The 13,359-nt window shown below is 45.7% G+C and overlaps 1 protein-coding gene across 1 annotated transcript in view; it reads left to right on the top strand.

Annotated features, from left to right (window-relative positions):
• LOC126354687 (trehalase-like) overlaps positions 1 to 8,072 on the top strand; it is a 256,451-nt gene extending 248,379 nt beyond the window's left edge. The window contains exon 14 of the mRNA XM_050004495.1: positions 7,888 to 8,072. Within this exon, the coding sequence (XP_049860452.1) occupies positions 7,888 to 7,899 (12 nt within the window). The 3' untranslated portion in view covers positions 7,900 to 8,072. The remainder of the gene's footprint in view (positions 1 to 7,887) is intronic.
• Positions 8,073 to 13,359: the final 5,287 nt, after the last annotated feature.

Genomic DNA, 13,359 nt, shown 5'->3' with positions numbered 1-13,359 from the left:
TTGTACACCTACATCTGTATCGAACGTTGTGTTATGGAGGGTACTTCGGGCACCAATTTCATTTCTCCCTTCCCTGTTCCGTTCGTGAAAGGTGCAGTACTCAAGACCCAGGTTTTATAAGCATCCTCTTTTGTGAACGAATTGCGTTTCCTGATGATTCTTCACAAAACTCTATCTGGCTACACTTTTTTTTCTAGTAATAGTTTTATGAAGTCATTCCGCTGTAGGTTCACTGTGGACGCATGCTCCCATACATTTTACGATTCTTGCTGTTTGCAGTAATGTGTCCTTCCACCAGGCACGAGTCCAAAAAGGTAAAGGGGATGGGCAAGATTTATATTTTTAAGTATATGGGTTCCCACATTTCTTCATCAACTTTCTGAGAATAAAGTAGCTTGAAAACTAAGTCTCGAAAATGGCAACAAATTCTAGAAAATTACTACGTATGTGTAATACAGGATACTAGAGCCCGTGAGTAGTAGCGACATTGAGGCATGAGGGCACTTCTGATATCAGATTGATATACAAATTAATTAAATTGATAAATTTATTACCTCCACCCCACCCACATCCATCCTCATCCCCCGATGACGGCAAGTGTTATCCTCAGCCTGCACGTGAGCCCCAGCCCCCTATCCACCTTTCCGGGACTCGAACCCATGTCCTTCTGATCGGAAAGTCCAAGTGCACCCCCCTATCACAATTATACCACTAGGGGCATTTGGAATTGAGCGAAATTAAAAATAGCGGTCCCCTTTCCGGCCCTCGAACTCTAGTTCTACTGCATGGAAAGCCCAAGTGCACACACCAACAAATACAAACTGTCCAGATGCAGGAGAGAAAGATAAGGTTACTGTACTTTATTGATTTTGGTCAGGAAATTGAGGTAAAGATGGGTCTAATTATGTAATTAATCTTAAATATCTGGCCTAATTACACATCTGTATGTATAGCGCTACACAAGGACGGCCTAAAGTAGCAATACAGCTCAAAATCAAACGATACGGTATAACTGGTGTTATCCTGCTGGGAAAAAAATTCGCAGTACCACTCGAAACTAGTCACAGATTTCGCAGTACCACTCGAAACTAGTTACAGACACACTCAAACTGTGCCTTTTTCCTAGAAGCTGGTGGGAAAGAGTCATTGGTGTAAGGTACTATCTCTATTCTTTTGGCTGGAAATATGTTCAACTGACAAGATGCTGGGGAAGGACAGAGAGCAGTTAAAAAATGTATTACCTGTAAGCATACAGCTGAGGACAGTAACTATCATTGTTAACATCATAGTTCACTAGAGACGCCTGCTCAAAAACTGTCCTGCATCCCAGGTAACCGAAGGCAATACATATTACCACAACTGATAGAAAACTGCATTACAGTTCTGATAACACTTCAAAATTGTAGTGAAAGAACCAGCACTCGAAATGTACAGGTCATAATGCAACACATGTACTAGGGAAAATCGTCGTCCCACAAAACTGCAGAGGGGGCAGTAGCTGAGCATGCGCTCTCCTTGAGAGGCCTTCTAACCTACTCTCATCCCACCTTTCCCTCCCTCTCTCCATCCATCCACCATGGAGTGGACACAGGCTTCTTCAGATGGCCAGCTGCTTTGCCGTGCTTTGCACTCTACCGCCATGGCCGCTAACTGCCTTGAGGCGATGCTCCTTCGCCAACGGAATAGCATGTATTGTCGATTAAGAACAGGATATAAAAGGACGTCCGCCTCAAGTGCGACTCCTTTGGCTAAATTGAAGCGACACAGCCTCCATTTGCCGCCTCCCTGGTCAGAGGGCGACCATCCTCAGACTAGGCACGCTCCCAACACTTTTCTTTAACGTCAACGTAACTGTTTCTTGTAATCTGTTAAACCTATATCTCAGGAAGACTGGACCCCTGGGACAACAACGATTCTGGAGGATGCTCCAGATCGCTTTTTCAAACGGCTCGCTGCTCCGCAAAGTGCTTTGCTGCTTTTCTGTGGCCCCACTCCCACCCCTCTGCCGTCACTGGTCTCACCAGGCCTTCTGCTATCCTCCGTGCTCGCTTGCAGTGTGCGGCCTGTCTTGTGGTGACGGCTCTCTGGCAACACAAAAGGGAAATTTAGCAGCACCACTGCGCTTCTAGTTAGTGTCCGGCGACCACCAACTGTAGTCTCGTCCCCTGCGCCCACCTTTCTGCTATGGAGAACAATAGTATTTGACATCAATGCATCTCCTAGAACGAAGGATCTATTAAAAAACGAAAACATAATTGCGACGATAATAAATCTACTCTATCCACGAAAATAGGCGGAGTCCGTTTTCTTTTAGTTTTATGATTTATATTGGTAGAGTTCTTACGATAAACTGTATCTCATTATTTTGCGACGTCCAGTAAAGTGTACCGTCGCCGATTACAGATGATCAGCACAGAAATTTCCACCCTACATAAAAAACTTTGACTATTTTGCTGCGAAAACTACTGATCACCACAGAATGTCCTCGTTATTTCGAAACCATCATCGGAGTAAAGAAAAAGCGAGAATTTAAACTTTGAAGAAAAAGCATTTATATTAAGCAATTTCAGTTCGATGGACAAATTACACACCCTGAGAGCAGCTCTTACGTTCGGTGTCTGTAAATAAACTGTCAAGGATGTGTATTACAAACAATCCAGACACGTGAAATAACATTAGAGAATACAATCTTTCATGACATTGGCTCACAGGTCAGAAAAAACACAATCATTTTACGCTCGACAACAACATACTAAAATTCAAGAGGACAAAGATGTTTTGTACACTGTGGCAGGTCTCCTTTTACCAATGTGTTACTGTGTAACATAAGCTTTTACGAAACAGATCGCGAGAGCTTGTCTCGCTCTGTGTGTGTGCAAACAGGCGCAAACAGGTCGCTGCTAGCCTTATGATTTCTGGTAGAAATGCTGTCAACGATTTGCAATCAAGTCTATCCATTCAACCATATACTTTCATTGAAATCTGTAGAGACATATTTTAATTACTACAGCACGGGTGAATCATATTCAGGCCACCCTAATACACTCCTGGAAATGGAAAAAAGAACACATTGACACCGGTGTGTCAGACCCACCATACTTGCTCCGGACACTGCGAGAGGGCTGTACAAGCAATGATCACACGCACGGCACAGCGGGCACACCAGGAACCGCGGTGTTGGCCGTCGAATGGCGCTAGCTGCGCAGCATTTGTGCACCGCCGCTGTCAGTGTCAGCCAGTTTGCCGTGGCATACGGAGCTCCATCGCAGTCTTTAACACTGGTAGCATGCCGCGACAGCGTGGACGTGATCGGTATGTGCAGTTGACGGACTTTGAGCGAGGGCGTATAGTGGGCATGCGGGAGGCCGGGTGGACATACAGCCGAACTGCTCAACACGTGAGGCGTGAGGTCTCCACAGTACATCGATGTTGTCGCCAGTGGTCGGCGAAAGGTGCACGTGCCCGTCGACCTGGGACCGGACCGCAGCGACGCACGGATGCACGCCAATACCGTAGGATCCTACGCAGTGTCGTAGGGGACCGCACCGCCATTTCCCAGCAAATTAGGGACGCTGTTGCTCCTGGGGTATCGGCGAGGACCATTCGCAACCGTCTCCATGAAGCTGGGCTACGGTCCCGCACACCGTTAGGCCGTCTTCCGCTCACGCCCCAACATCGCGCAGCCCGCCTCCAGTGGTGTCGCGACAGGCGTGAATGGAGGGACGAATGGAGACGTGTCGTCTTCAGCGATGAGAGTCGCTTCTGCCTTGGTGCCAATGATGGTCGTATGCGTGTTTGGCGCCGTGCAGGTGAGCACCACAATCAGGACTGCATACGACCGAGGCACACAGGGCCAACACCCGGCATCATGGTGTGGGGAGCGATCTCCTACACTGGCCGTACACCTCTGGTGATCGTCGATGGGACACTGAATAGTGCACGGTACATCCAAACCGTCATCGAACCCATCGTTCTACCATTCCTAGACCGTCAAGGGAGCTTGCTGTTCCAACAGTACAATGCACGTCCGCATGTATCCCGTGCCACCCAACGTGCTCTAGAAGGTGTAAGTCAGCTACCCTGGCCAGCAAGATCTCCGGATCTGTCCCCCATTGAGCATGATTGGGACTGGATGAAGCGTCGTCTCACGCGGTCTGCACGTCCAGCACGAACGCTGGTCCAAGTGAGGCGCCAGGTGGAAATGGCATGGCAAGCCGTTCCACAGGACTACATCCAGCATCTCTACGATCGTCTCCATGGGAGAATAGCAGCCTGCATTGCTGCGAAAGGTGGATATACACTGTACTAGTGCCGACATTGTGCATGCTCTGTTGCCTGTGTCTATGTGCCTGTGGTTCTGTCAGTGTGATCATGTGATGTATCTGACCCCAAGAATGTGTCAATAAAGTTTCCCCTTCCTGGGACAATGAATTCACGGTGTTCGTATTTCAATTTCCAGGAGTGTATGTCGAAACAAGTCACCTTTTTCAAACCCATCTCCTAAGGATACGCATACTGCAGAAACACCTACACTGTTTTATAGAGTCCCTCTGAGTCTTGTAACTGTTCCTCAGTCTCTGCCCCACACTTGCCACAGCTTCATCCATGTCATCGTCCCAATTTAAGTCGAACCTGAATTGAAGACGGAGAACGCTATATCCAAGACCTTGTTCGTAGCAAGGAGAAGCAGGACGAGCTGAGTTAATGCGACAAGCCAGCTTTTGACCCCTCGCTGGAAATCAGAACATGACGTTGTAGTTCCGTCAACGGTGTACAGTGTGCAAGGCCAGCTGCAAACGAAGTTTTCCCGTGCAACACAAGGTAGTAGCAAAGCAGGTACAGTGGTGCTTCTTGTTGGGAAAATTAGGAAGACTCCTCATCATACATAGCATGGAGGAAGGACAAGGATTTTGCTACTGCACTGCGATACATCTGCAAACTACATACGGGGACTGCAGTCTGAAGATCTGCATTTCTCAGGGTACATTCATGTCTATCACCCAAACATTCTCTCCCACCTCGGTATTTTGTACCATGCAACAGAGAATACCTATGAACTATAAAAACTCCGCTAACATCTGTTAGAGAACTCGATGAGACATGACCCTGTCCCTGTCTTCCGATATATCTGAAACAAATACAATCTTCTTCCTGGCATTGACCATATGTGAAGATCCAATTAAATATACAGGTATTGGTTCATTGGAGCAGGTGACTCATGAAGTCATGACCGAAGTCGCTTCCAGAGACCGGTGTAAAGTTTCATCACCTGCACTGTAGCAGGACCATATTCAACTGATCATGAATCACGCGAAGGGGTCCCTGTGTTGTTCCTTCACAATCAGTTTAATACATTGTTTTTTGATTGTAAAGCATCCAATTAGTGTACAGCACCATACACTTTGTTTTTTTCGACCATGACTTAGAGGTCCGTGTCAGCTGCTGCTAAACCGACATTAACAGGTTTCGATCCTTTGGGTCTCACAGAAAGCTGAACATCACACGGCGTAAACTATACCGCCAGCAGAACACAGGCTGGTAGGGAAAAAAAAAACACACACAGAGGCGATATTTCTCATTGACATATTTGCGATATTGCTGAGCACTGTACAGTTAATCTGATCTTCCCCATAGACAGGATAGCGGCTGTCTTGGTGTTCCACTTCAAAAAGCATTGTTCCTCATTTTGCAGTCATGTACATGATTACTGTTTCTGTGTTGATCATCGGCGGAAGGTACTGTTCACAACGTGCGTGAGGTAGTACAAACAAAACGAGGCACTGTTATCTTACTGGTGAAAAAAATGTAAACATGTGGAGGGCATCGCAGCATATGGAAACAAGATGAGTCTGCAGCATTCAGAAACGCTCGCAAACAAATGTACGAAGGTGCTGACCTCTACATTTAATCCCATGCTCCACAGTGACAAGTAGCAGATATGCAATGTTTTGCCAAGGCTCTCTCCACCTCAACCGAGTGGTATCGGTCAATCATTATGTGGTAATCAACATACCTAGTGGACGGTCGGAATAGGAGAGACACTGTTGATATGGGACGGTGTACTGTAATACACACCGCACTCGACAGCGAGATCAATTTTAGCAATCTTACCTGTTGTTCTATAATTTCACCGCCAGCCAGTGACACGGTAGAACACTTCCCAATCTCTACATTATCAAATGGTTCAAATGGCTCTGAGCACTATGGGACTTAACATCTGAGGTCATCAGTCGCCTAGAACTTAGAACTACTTAAACCTAATTAACAAAAGGACATCACACACATCCATGCCCGAGGCAGGATTCGAACCTGCGACCGTAGCGGTCGCTCGGTTCCAGACTGTAGCGCCTAGAACCGCACGGCCAGTCCGGCCGGATACTACTTTGCAAGTACCGTATAATAGATTGTGAATGCAGCTAGATAACGGTGCTGTACATCCATCGACCATATGCACCAAAGTACACCAGACAGCATCCTATACCGGTGCAAAGAGGTTATCTACATATTTGCAGCACATGGGTCATAGTGCAGAATTTACGATTACGACTGGACATCTTTCCCTGTGTGGATAGATGCCAATGATCACGCTCCTTGTATGGCTCCGCTTCCGCATTACAAGAACGTTTGAACTGTTTCGCGCTTCTCCACCCCCACCCCTCCCCCTTCCGACACGCTTAATTTACCCTAGCTAGTTCTACCACCTGCCGTCTCTGAGTGCTTGCTGCATGTTGACGTCGAACATAGGCGTTGGTCACATTAATGTGAGTGGACCGTGTAGCCAGCTGATGTGATCGAGCGGTTCTGGCGCTACAGTCTGTAACCACGCGGCTGCTACGGTCGCAGGTTCGAATCCTGCCTCGGACATGGATGTGTGTGATGTCCTTAGGTTAGTTAGGTTTAAGTACTTCTAAGTCTAGGGGGCTGATGACCTCAGATGTTAAATCCCATCATGCTTGGACAGCGTAAACAGGAAAAATGTATGGCGCATAAATAAACTGCCTGAGAGAAAAAAGGCAAGCAGCCAGAAGACATGGTCAGATGCCAGTGTAACTCCGTATATGTATGCACCGTAGGCGATTATGTTAATAGTAGAGTTCTAGTTTTCTGTGACAAGTAGAAAGCCACCAGAGTGAATTAGTGTTATTGTGTTTGGTATTGTCACCAGAGCATTTAAGGGAAGCGAACAGTGTCAGATGTTGACTGTTGGCTGTGGATATTGAGATGCTAAAAGAGCATTATCAGCAGATGACAGAGACTGAAATGAGTCTCATTGTGTATTTAGCCACCTGGTCGAACGGTGCAATCCCCAGATTTGTGGGGCTTGCGCATATCGCAGCGGCCCAACATTGGGCTGTATGGGAACGTCAGGGCAGGCTTACTCGTCGTCAAGCTTCCAGTCGGCCACCACTGACCACCACACCGACCAACACATAGCTCCAGACACCCTTCTCTTGGATGCTGGAACAATACCGGTGCTACTTGATAAATCCCCATGCCGAATAAAGGCGCGCAACGTACCGCATGTTCAAGAATGTCAGATTCGCCGGCTAGCGCATGCTAACCAAAGAGCACGAAGGTAGTTGACACAGTATCCTTATACGATGTCCTGGTGTTTACTCCAAAGTACATAAATTTTAACAGATACGTAACACAAATTCTTATATTTTTGTCCGAGTTTCATTTATTTTACTACTGTATCCAATAATCAGCATTTCAGTCGTTTTGTTCTATCTTACGAAGCACAGGAAGGTACCGTACAAAAATATGCAGCAACTGCTGTTACTTTTTTCATATCCATACAGTGACTTGTAATTTTATTGGCGTGCATAGATGCTCCTTGCTCTTAAGAATCAACTTTATCTGATATTTTTCTACTTTTTCTTTCAGTTAACGCTGTGACTTGGAATTAATGAAGTGCAGCAGTATAATGACGTTCTTTTGTATCAGCGCCAGTACGAGAAGATAGGAAGAAGTGTTACATTTTAAATATATTACTGTAACTACATAATTCAGTGTTCTGAATGTTACCCTGCTTGTGAAATAAAATAAATGTTTATCCAAACTTTTAGAAAGAGTTGCGCAGATGAAAGCACTAAGGTTAATTTCTCTAGAATAAGTCGTCGTTTCAACGACAGCTACCTGCAGTAGGGGGAAAATGATGTGTGACTGACAAACTGACGAAAATAAGAAATCGCACAGAAATGACAACGTAACCGTTATAGATTTCTCTGAAGTGACTGTTTACGTTTTTTCATATATACGAGGGCTATCCACAAAGTACATTACGTCTTGGAATTAAAAATAAATAAAGTATTGGATTTTTTTTATTATATACAGATGAAAGCCACACTTAAATACTACTTTTCTACATAGTTGCCATTTAAATTAAGGCACTTATCGTAGCGATGGACGAGCTTGGAAATTCCTTCGTCGTAAAATTCGGCCGTCTGCGCCTTCAACCACGTGGTTACCTCTTCTTGAAGCTGTGTGTCGTCGTCAAAACGCTACATAGCCAACCACTTCTTCATTGCTGGGAATAAGTGGAAGTCGCTCGGTACCAGGTCAGGACTGTACGGCGGATGAGGAAACAACTCCGACTTAAAGGATTCGAGAACTTCACGAGTGGCATTTACCGTGTGGACCGGGCGTTGTCGTGAATCAGCAAGATCTTTGAGCCCAACTTTGCCCTGCGCTTGTTTTGTATTGCTCTTCTGAGGTTGTGCAGAGTTTGGCAATACCTTTGAGAGTTTATTGTAGTGCCTCTTTCCAGGAAATCCACAAAAATCACACCTATTCTGCCCCAAAAGAGGTAACCACGTGGTTGAAGGCGCAGGCGGCCGAATTTTACGACGAAGGAATTTCCAAGCTCGTCCATCGCTACGATAAGTGCCTTAATTTAAATGGTAACTATGTAGAAAAGTAGTATTTAAGTGTGGCTTTCATCTGTATATAATAAAAAAATTCCAATACTTTATTTATTTTTAATTCCAAAACGTAATGTACTTTGTGGATAGCCCTCGTATAATTTTCTTTAGCCTTCACCCGGCACGACTTACGCTTAAAGCATGCAGCGATTTACACTGTCTACTCGCATTAATGTGACTGCCTGTCAATTTGCAGTGCGGGTGCTGCGAGCCGTGCAGGTAGATTGTCAACGAGGTTCTGGGAGGTACCGATAGGGGTGTCTGAGCCGTGCCGATTCCAGTTCCGTGCCAGGTACGCTAGGTTTCGCGGTTCAGAATCCATGGCGCTTACAGCCCGATCGACGAGCTTCCGCAGATTCTCGACTAGGTTTAAATCCGGATAGATCGGCGACCAGGCAAGTACGGTAAATTCATCCTTACGCTCTTCCGTACGTGGACGTGCACTGCGAGCTGTGTGACACGTTCCACTGTCCTGCTGGAAGATGCCACCGTGCTGAGGGAAAACAAACTGCTGTAGGGCTGGATACGTTCCCCAAGCCTAGATGTATACTTGTGTTGATCCACTGTGCCTTCCAGAATGACGAGCTCACCCAGATCACACACGAAAACATTTCCCAGATCGTAACGCCCCGTCCTCCGGCCTAGACCCTTTCGGCGATTATTGCACTCTGTTTGCTTTGAGACTGTTCACCAGGTACCTACCAACTGCCAACTCTACGATGGAGCATAAAATGTGATTGGTCTGGAAAGGTCATCTCTCTCCAATCAGTGGATGTCCTGTTGAGGTATTGGCGTGCAAATTCCAGCCTGCGCATGAACAGCAGTCAACATGGGTGCATGGTTGAGGCGCCTGCTGTGGATGCCCATACGCAGCTACTTTTGCTGAACGGTTCGTTGCCTCTTGGTTCATCCGGCCGGCCAGTTGCTCATCAATTGCATTTCTCCTCGCCCAAACATTTGTCTCGAGCCATCGGCCACCTGTGTCATCTGTGACCCAGGGAACACCACAGTTGTCTAGGCGCCATTCCTGGATAATGCAGTTTTTCCAAGCACGGTGTTCTTTAACTAAACCGAGCGAGGTGGCGCAGTGGTTAGCACACTGGACTCGCCTTCGTGAGGACGACGGCTCAATCCCGCGTCCGGCCATCCTGATTTAGGTTTTCCGTGATTTCCTTAAATCACTCCAGGCAAATGCCGGGATGGCTCCTTTGAAAGGGCACGGCCGACGTCCTTCCCCATCCTTCCCTAGTCCGATGAGACCCATGACCTCGCTGTTTGGTCTCTTCCCCCAAACAACCCAATCTTTAACCAAGACGGCACGCGTACAATTTACTGTCCTAGCTGTTTAGGAAAAACTTCCACCATATGACCGAAAACTGATGATAATGTGTTTTTGGAAGTAAGATAAATCGATCCGTTTCCGCATTACGACAACGACTGCACAATTTTTCGCGACACCCGACATGCTTCGTATACCTTCCATTGCCGCCTGCGGTTGATTTTTGGACGTTGACGTCGAACGTAGCGATGATCACATTACTGTGACTGCACCGTGTATTATGGTTCCATTTCGATTACAGTCATTATTTCACCGTAATCATCGAACTAAAGCAGAATTTAGTTTCACAAATTCTTGTGTGCCTCACATAAGAAAACAAGAAAATTATCGGAGTTATTATAATCACCTACTTTATAGCTTGTTTTCCGTCTTTGGAGCGTAATAAATACATCACTTATTCCGCTCATCAGGAATCCGACAGTTTGTTGGTAGCTTAGTGGAGGTATTTAGCACTAGATGTCTGTGTACAGGTCGTGTAATTCGCGTAAATAACGGGCCGTTGATTTTCGTACGCGGAGGTGGTGGCCTATAGCGATGCAGATGGGTCCCATAGGATTTACATCAGGCGAATGTGGTATCCAAAACATCAACGTGACTTCACTATAATGCTCCTCAAACTACTGTAGTATGGTTAGGCTCCGAAACACGGTCAGTTAAATTGCTGAAAGATGATATCGCCGTCTTGGAAGACATCGAGGGATGTAGCCGGTTCGCAGCTGTCAGCGTGTCTTCCGTTACCACAACTTATCCCATGCAAGCACAGGAGAATACCCCTCATAACATTAACACTGCCCCCACCAGTCTACGTCCGTGGCTCACTGCACGTTTGAGCCGCCCGTGTGTGCTCCGCTTACGTACGTTAGTTATCTCGTCATGTGCCCGCAACGCAACCAGTCGGCGTCCAACGTCGTGGTGTGCTGTGATCATAATGTTGACTTATAAGTGTATATAGATAAGGTGGAAACTGATGCCGCGCGGATGAGGCGAGCGGTTGGCGGCACGGTAGCTCCGCGTGTTCGCTCAGAGGGTTTAGCTACCCTCTGTAATAAAAAAACTGAGGTAATCGATCATCAACGAACTTATACGGATGTCTTACTACGTCCGCTCCGAGCAGATGCAACGAACGATAGCGAACAAAATGAGATTAAAAAAAAGCAGTCTAAGACGCTGCATTCGTGTACTGTTCGGCTGGTCCCGGCGGAGGTTCGAGTCCTCCCCCAGGGATGGGTGTGTGCGTTTGTCCTTAGGATAATTTAGGTTACGTAGTGTGTAAACTTAGGGACTGATGACCTTAGCAGTTAAGTCCCATAAGATTTCACACACATTTGAACATTTTTTTTTTTTTTTTTTTGAAAATTGATTCGTGGTTGTATATGGGTAATTTATAAACGTTTCAATGAGAGAGTGGGTGGAGTTGTATTTGACTGAGGCTTTCTGGAGACACTGAGTAGGACTGACTCGGGTCACTGTATTTAAAACTATATGTAATCGAATAAAAGGGGAAAAATTGTCAGAAAAATGTGTTACAGCATTTCACACCAAGAAAACTTTATTTACTTCGGGCACTGCAAATTATGAATGTAACTTATCGAAGTTGAGGGACAAAATATTACGCGCGTATGTTGTCGAATCTAAAACAGAGCTGGATGAAGTTTTCGTAGAATACCACACACTGCCTCGATGACCACTTTACTTAAGCCGGGCTGTGGTAAAGGGAGCGGTAGCTTCGTGAGACGAACAAGGCAGCGGAATTCTCTCACAATTCTCCGCTAACGCTGATTCTCAAAATTCAGCCAACTGTGCTTTACTATAACACTGCCGCATTTCTTCCAGCGTTTTCCATTTTATTTCCCTGAGAATCTCTCTTACACTTTCGTGAGCTACTGCGATGCAATGTAAAGAGTCGAAGACTGCGATGAAAACTTGTGGAGTGTACTGTCATATTTGTGTTATCGATGGTAAGAGAGAAGGTAAAAAGTGGAACCCAGAGAATAACAGCAAGAGGACAGCTGAGAAATGTCAGTGTCGTATGCATTCTGTCCATGGAAGAGTGCCGGGGGAATACTGACTGGAAGGTCTTTGGTTAGGGGTTGGTTGCCCTACAGCTGGGAAATTGTAATCAAAATTGTTACACAGAATTCAACATCCGAGTACAGTGTCATATCTCCCATTCTATCTGTAGTTCATCAGTCCTAAAATTGAAGACAATAAAAAGAAATTTGAAATCTTAAATTCTGCATTTAAAAACGTATTGATACATGAGGATACTGAGCAATGTTTGACCGACGCACACACAAACGAGTGACACTGAAATGAGGACTCCCTCAATAGTAACGAAAGACTACTCAAAACGGATCCCGATTGATTCCTAGTGCCTTCTTAATGAATACGTCTCGGCCTTAGCCAATTTCCTAAATCATATTTATCGAGAACGTCCGGCGGAGCACTTAGAGTCGTGTTACTGGACGAAAGTGCAGATCACTCCTGATTACAAAAAGGTTAAAACAGATGATGTGCGGAATTACAGATCTATATTGTTGCAAGATCCTAGAGGATGTTTTAAGCCCAAACCAAAAGTCCAAATTGTTTAAGAACTAACAAATCAGCGGGCCAAGTTGTCGCTGTACTGGCGTCAATGGAGACTGCGTAGTGATAAAGGCACTGGACACGTCCTCGTAATATTGATTCAAAATTCCATTCCATTATTATTTTCATTTAGGTTTTCCGTAGATCTTACAAATCAATGCCGGCTTTCAAAAGGGCCGCTGGCTAAATTCTTCCCTATGCTTGCCGGGCTCCGCTTTTTCTCCGCATCTTAAGAGCGACCTGACCACAAGATGTTCAACACTAAATTTTCTTCCTTGATTATGACCTACAGTCACTTGCGCACATTTGTACCTGTGTAGAAAAACTGTCATTGTGAAAAATCCGACACTGCGAGACAAATTTCGAAGTACGAACAAGTATAATCTTCGAGCACATAATTGTGATGAAACAACGAAAAATGCTTTCGAAAATAGCTCCTGCGACGATTGCGCTGTCCCAACAAATTTGTATCCTCGCAGTAGTGGTAGGTAGCTGGGGTTTGTTATCAGA

This window comes from Schistocerca gregaria, chromosome 1 (assembly GCF_023897955.1).
Source record: "Schistocerca gregaria isolate iqSchGreg1 chromosome 1, iqSchGreg1.2, whole genome shotgun sequence".
Taxonomy (NCBI): Eukaryota; Metazoa; Arthropoda; class Insecta; order Orthoptera; family Acrididae; genus Schistocerca; species Schistocerca gregaria.
This window is presented reverse-complemented; position numbering and strand designations above follow the sequence as displayed.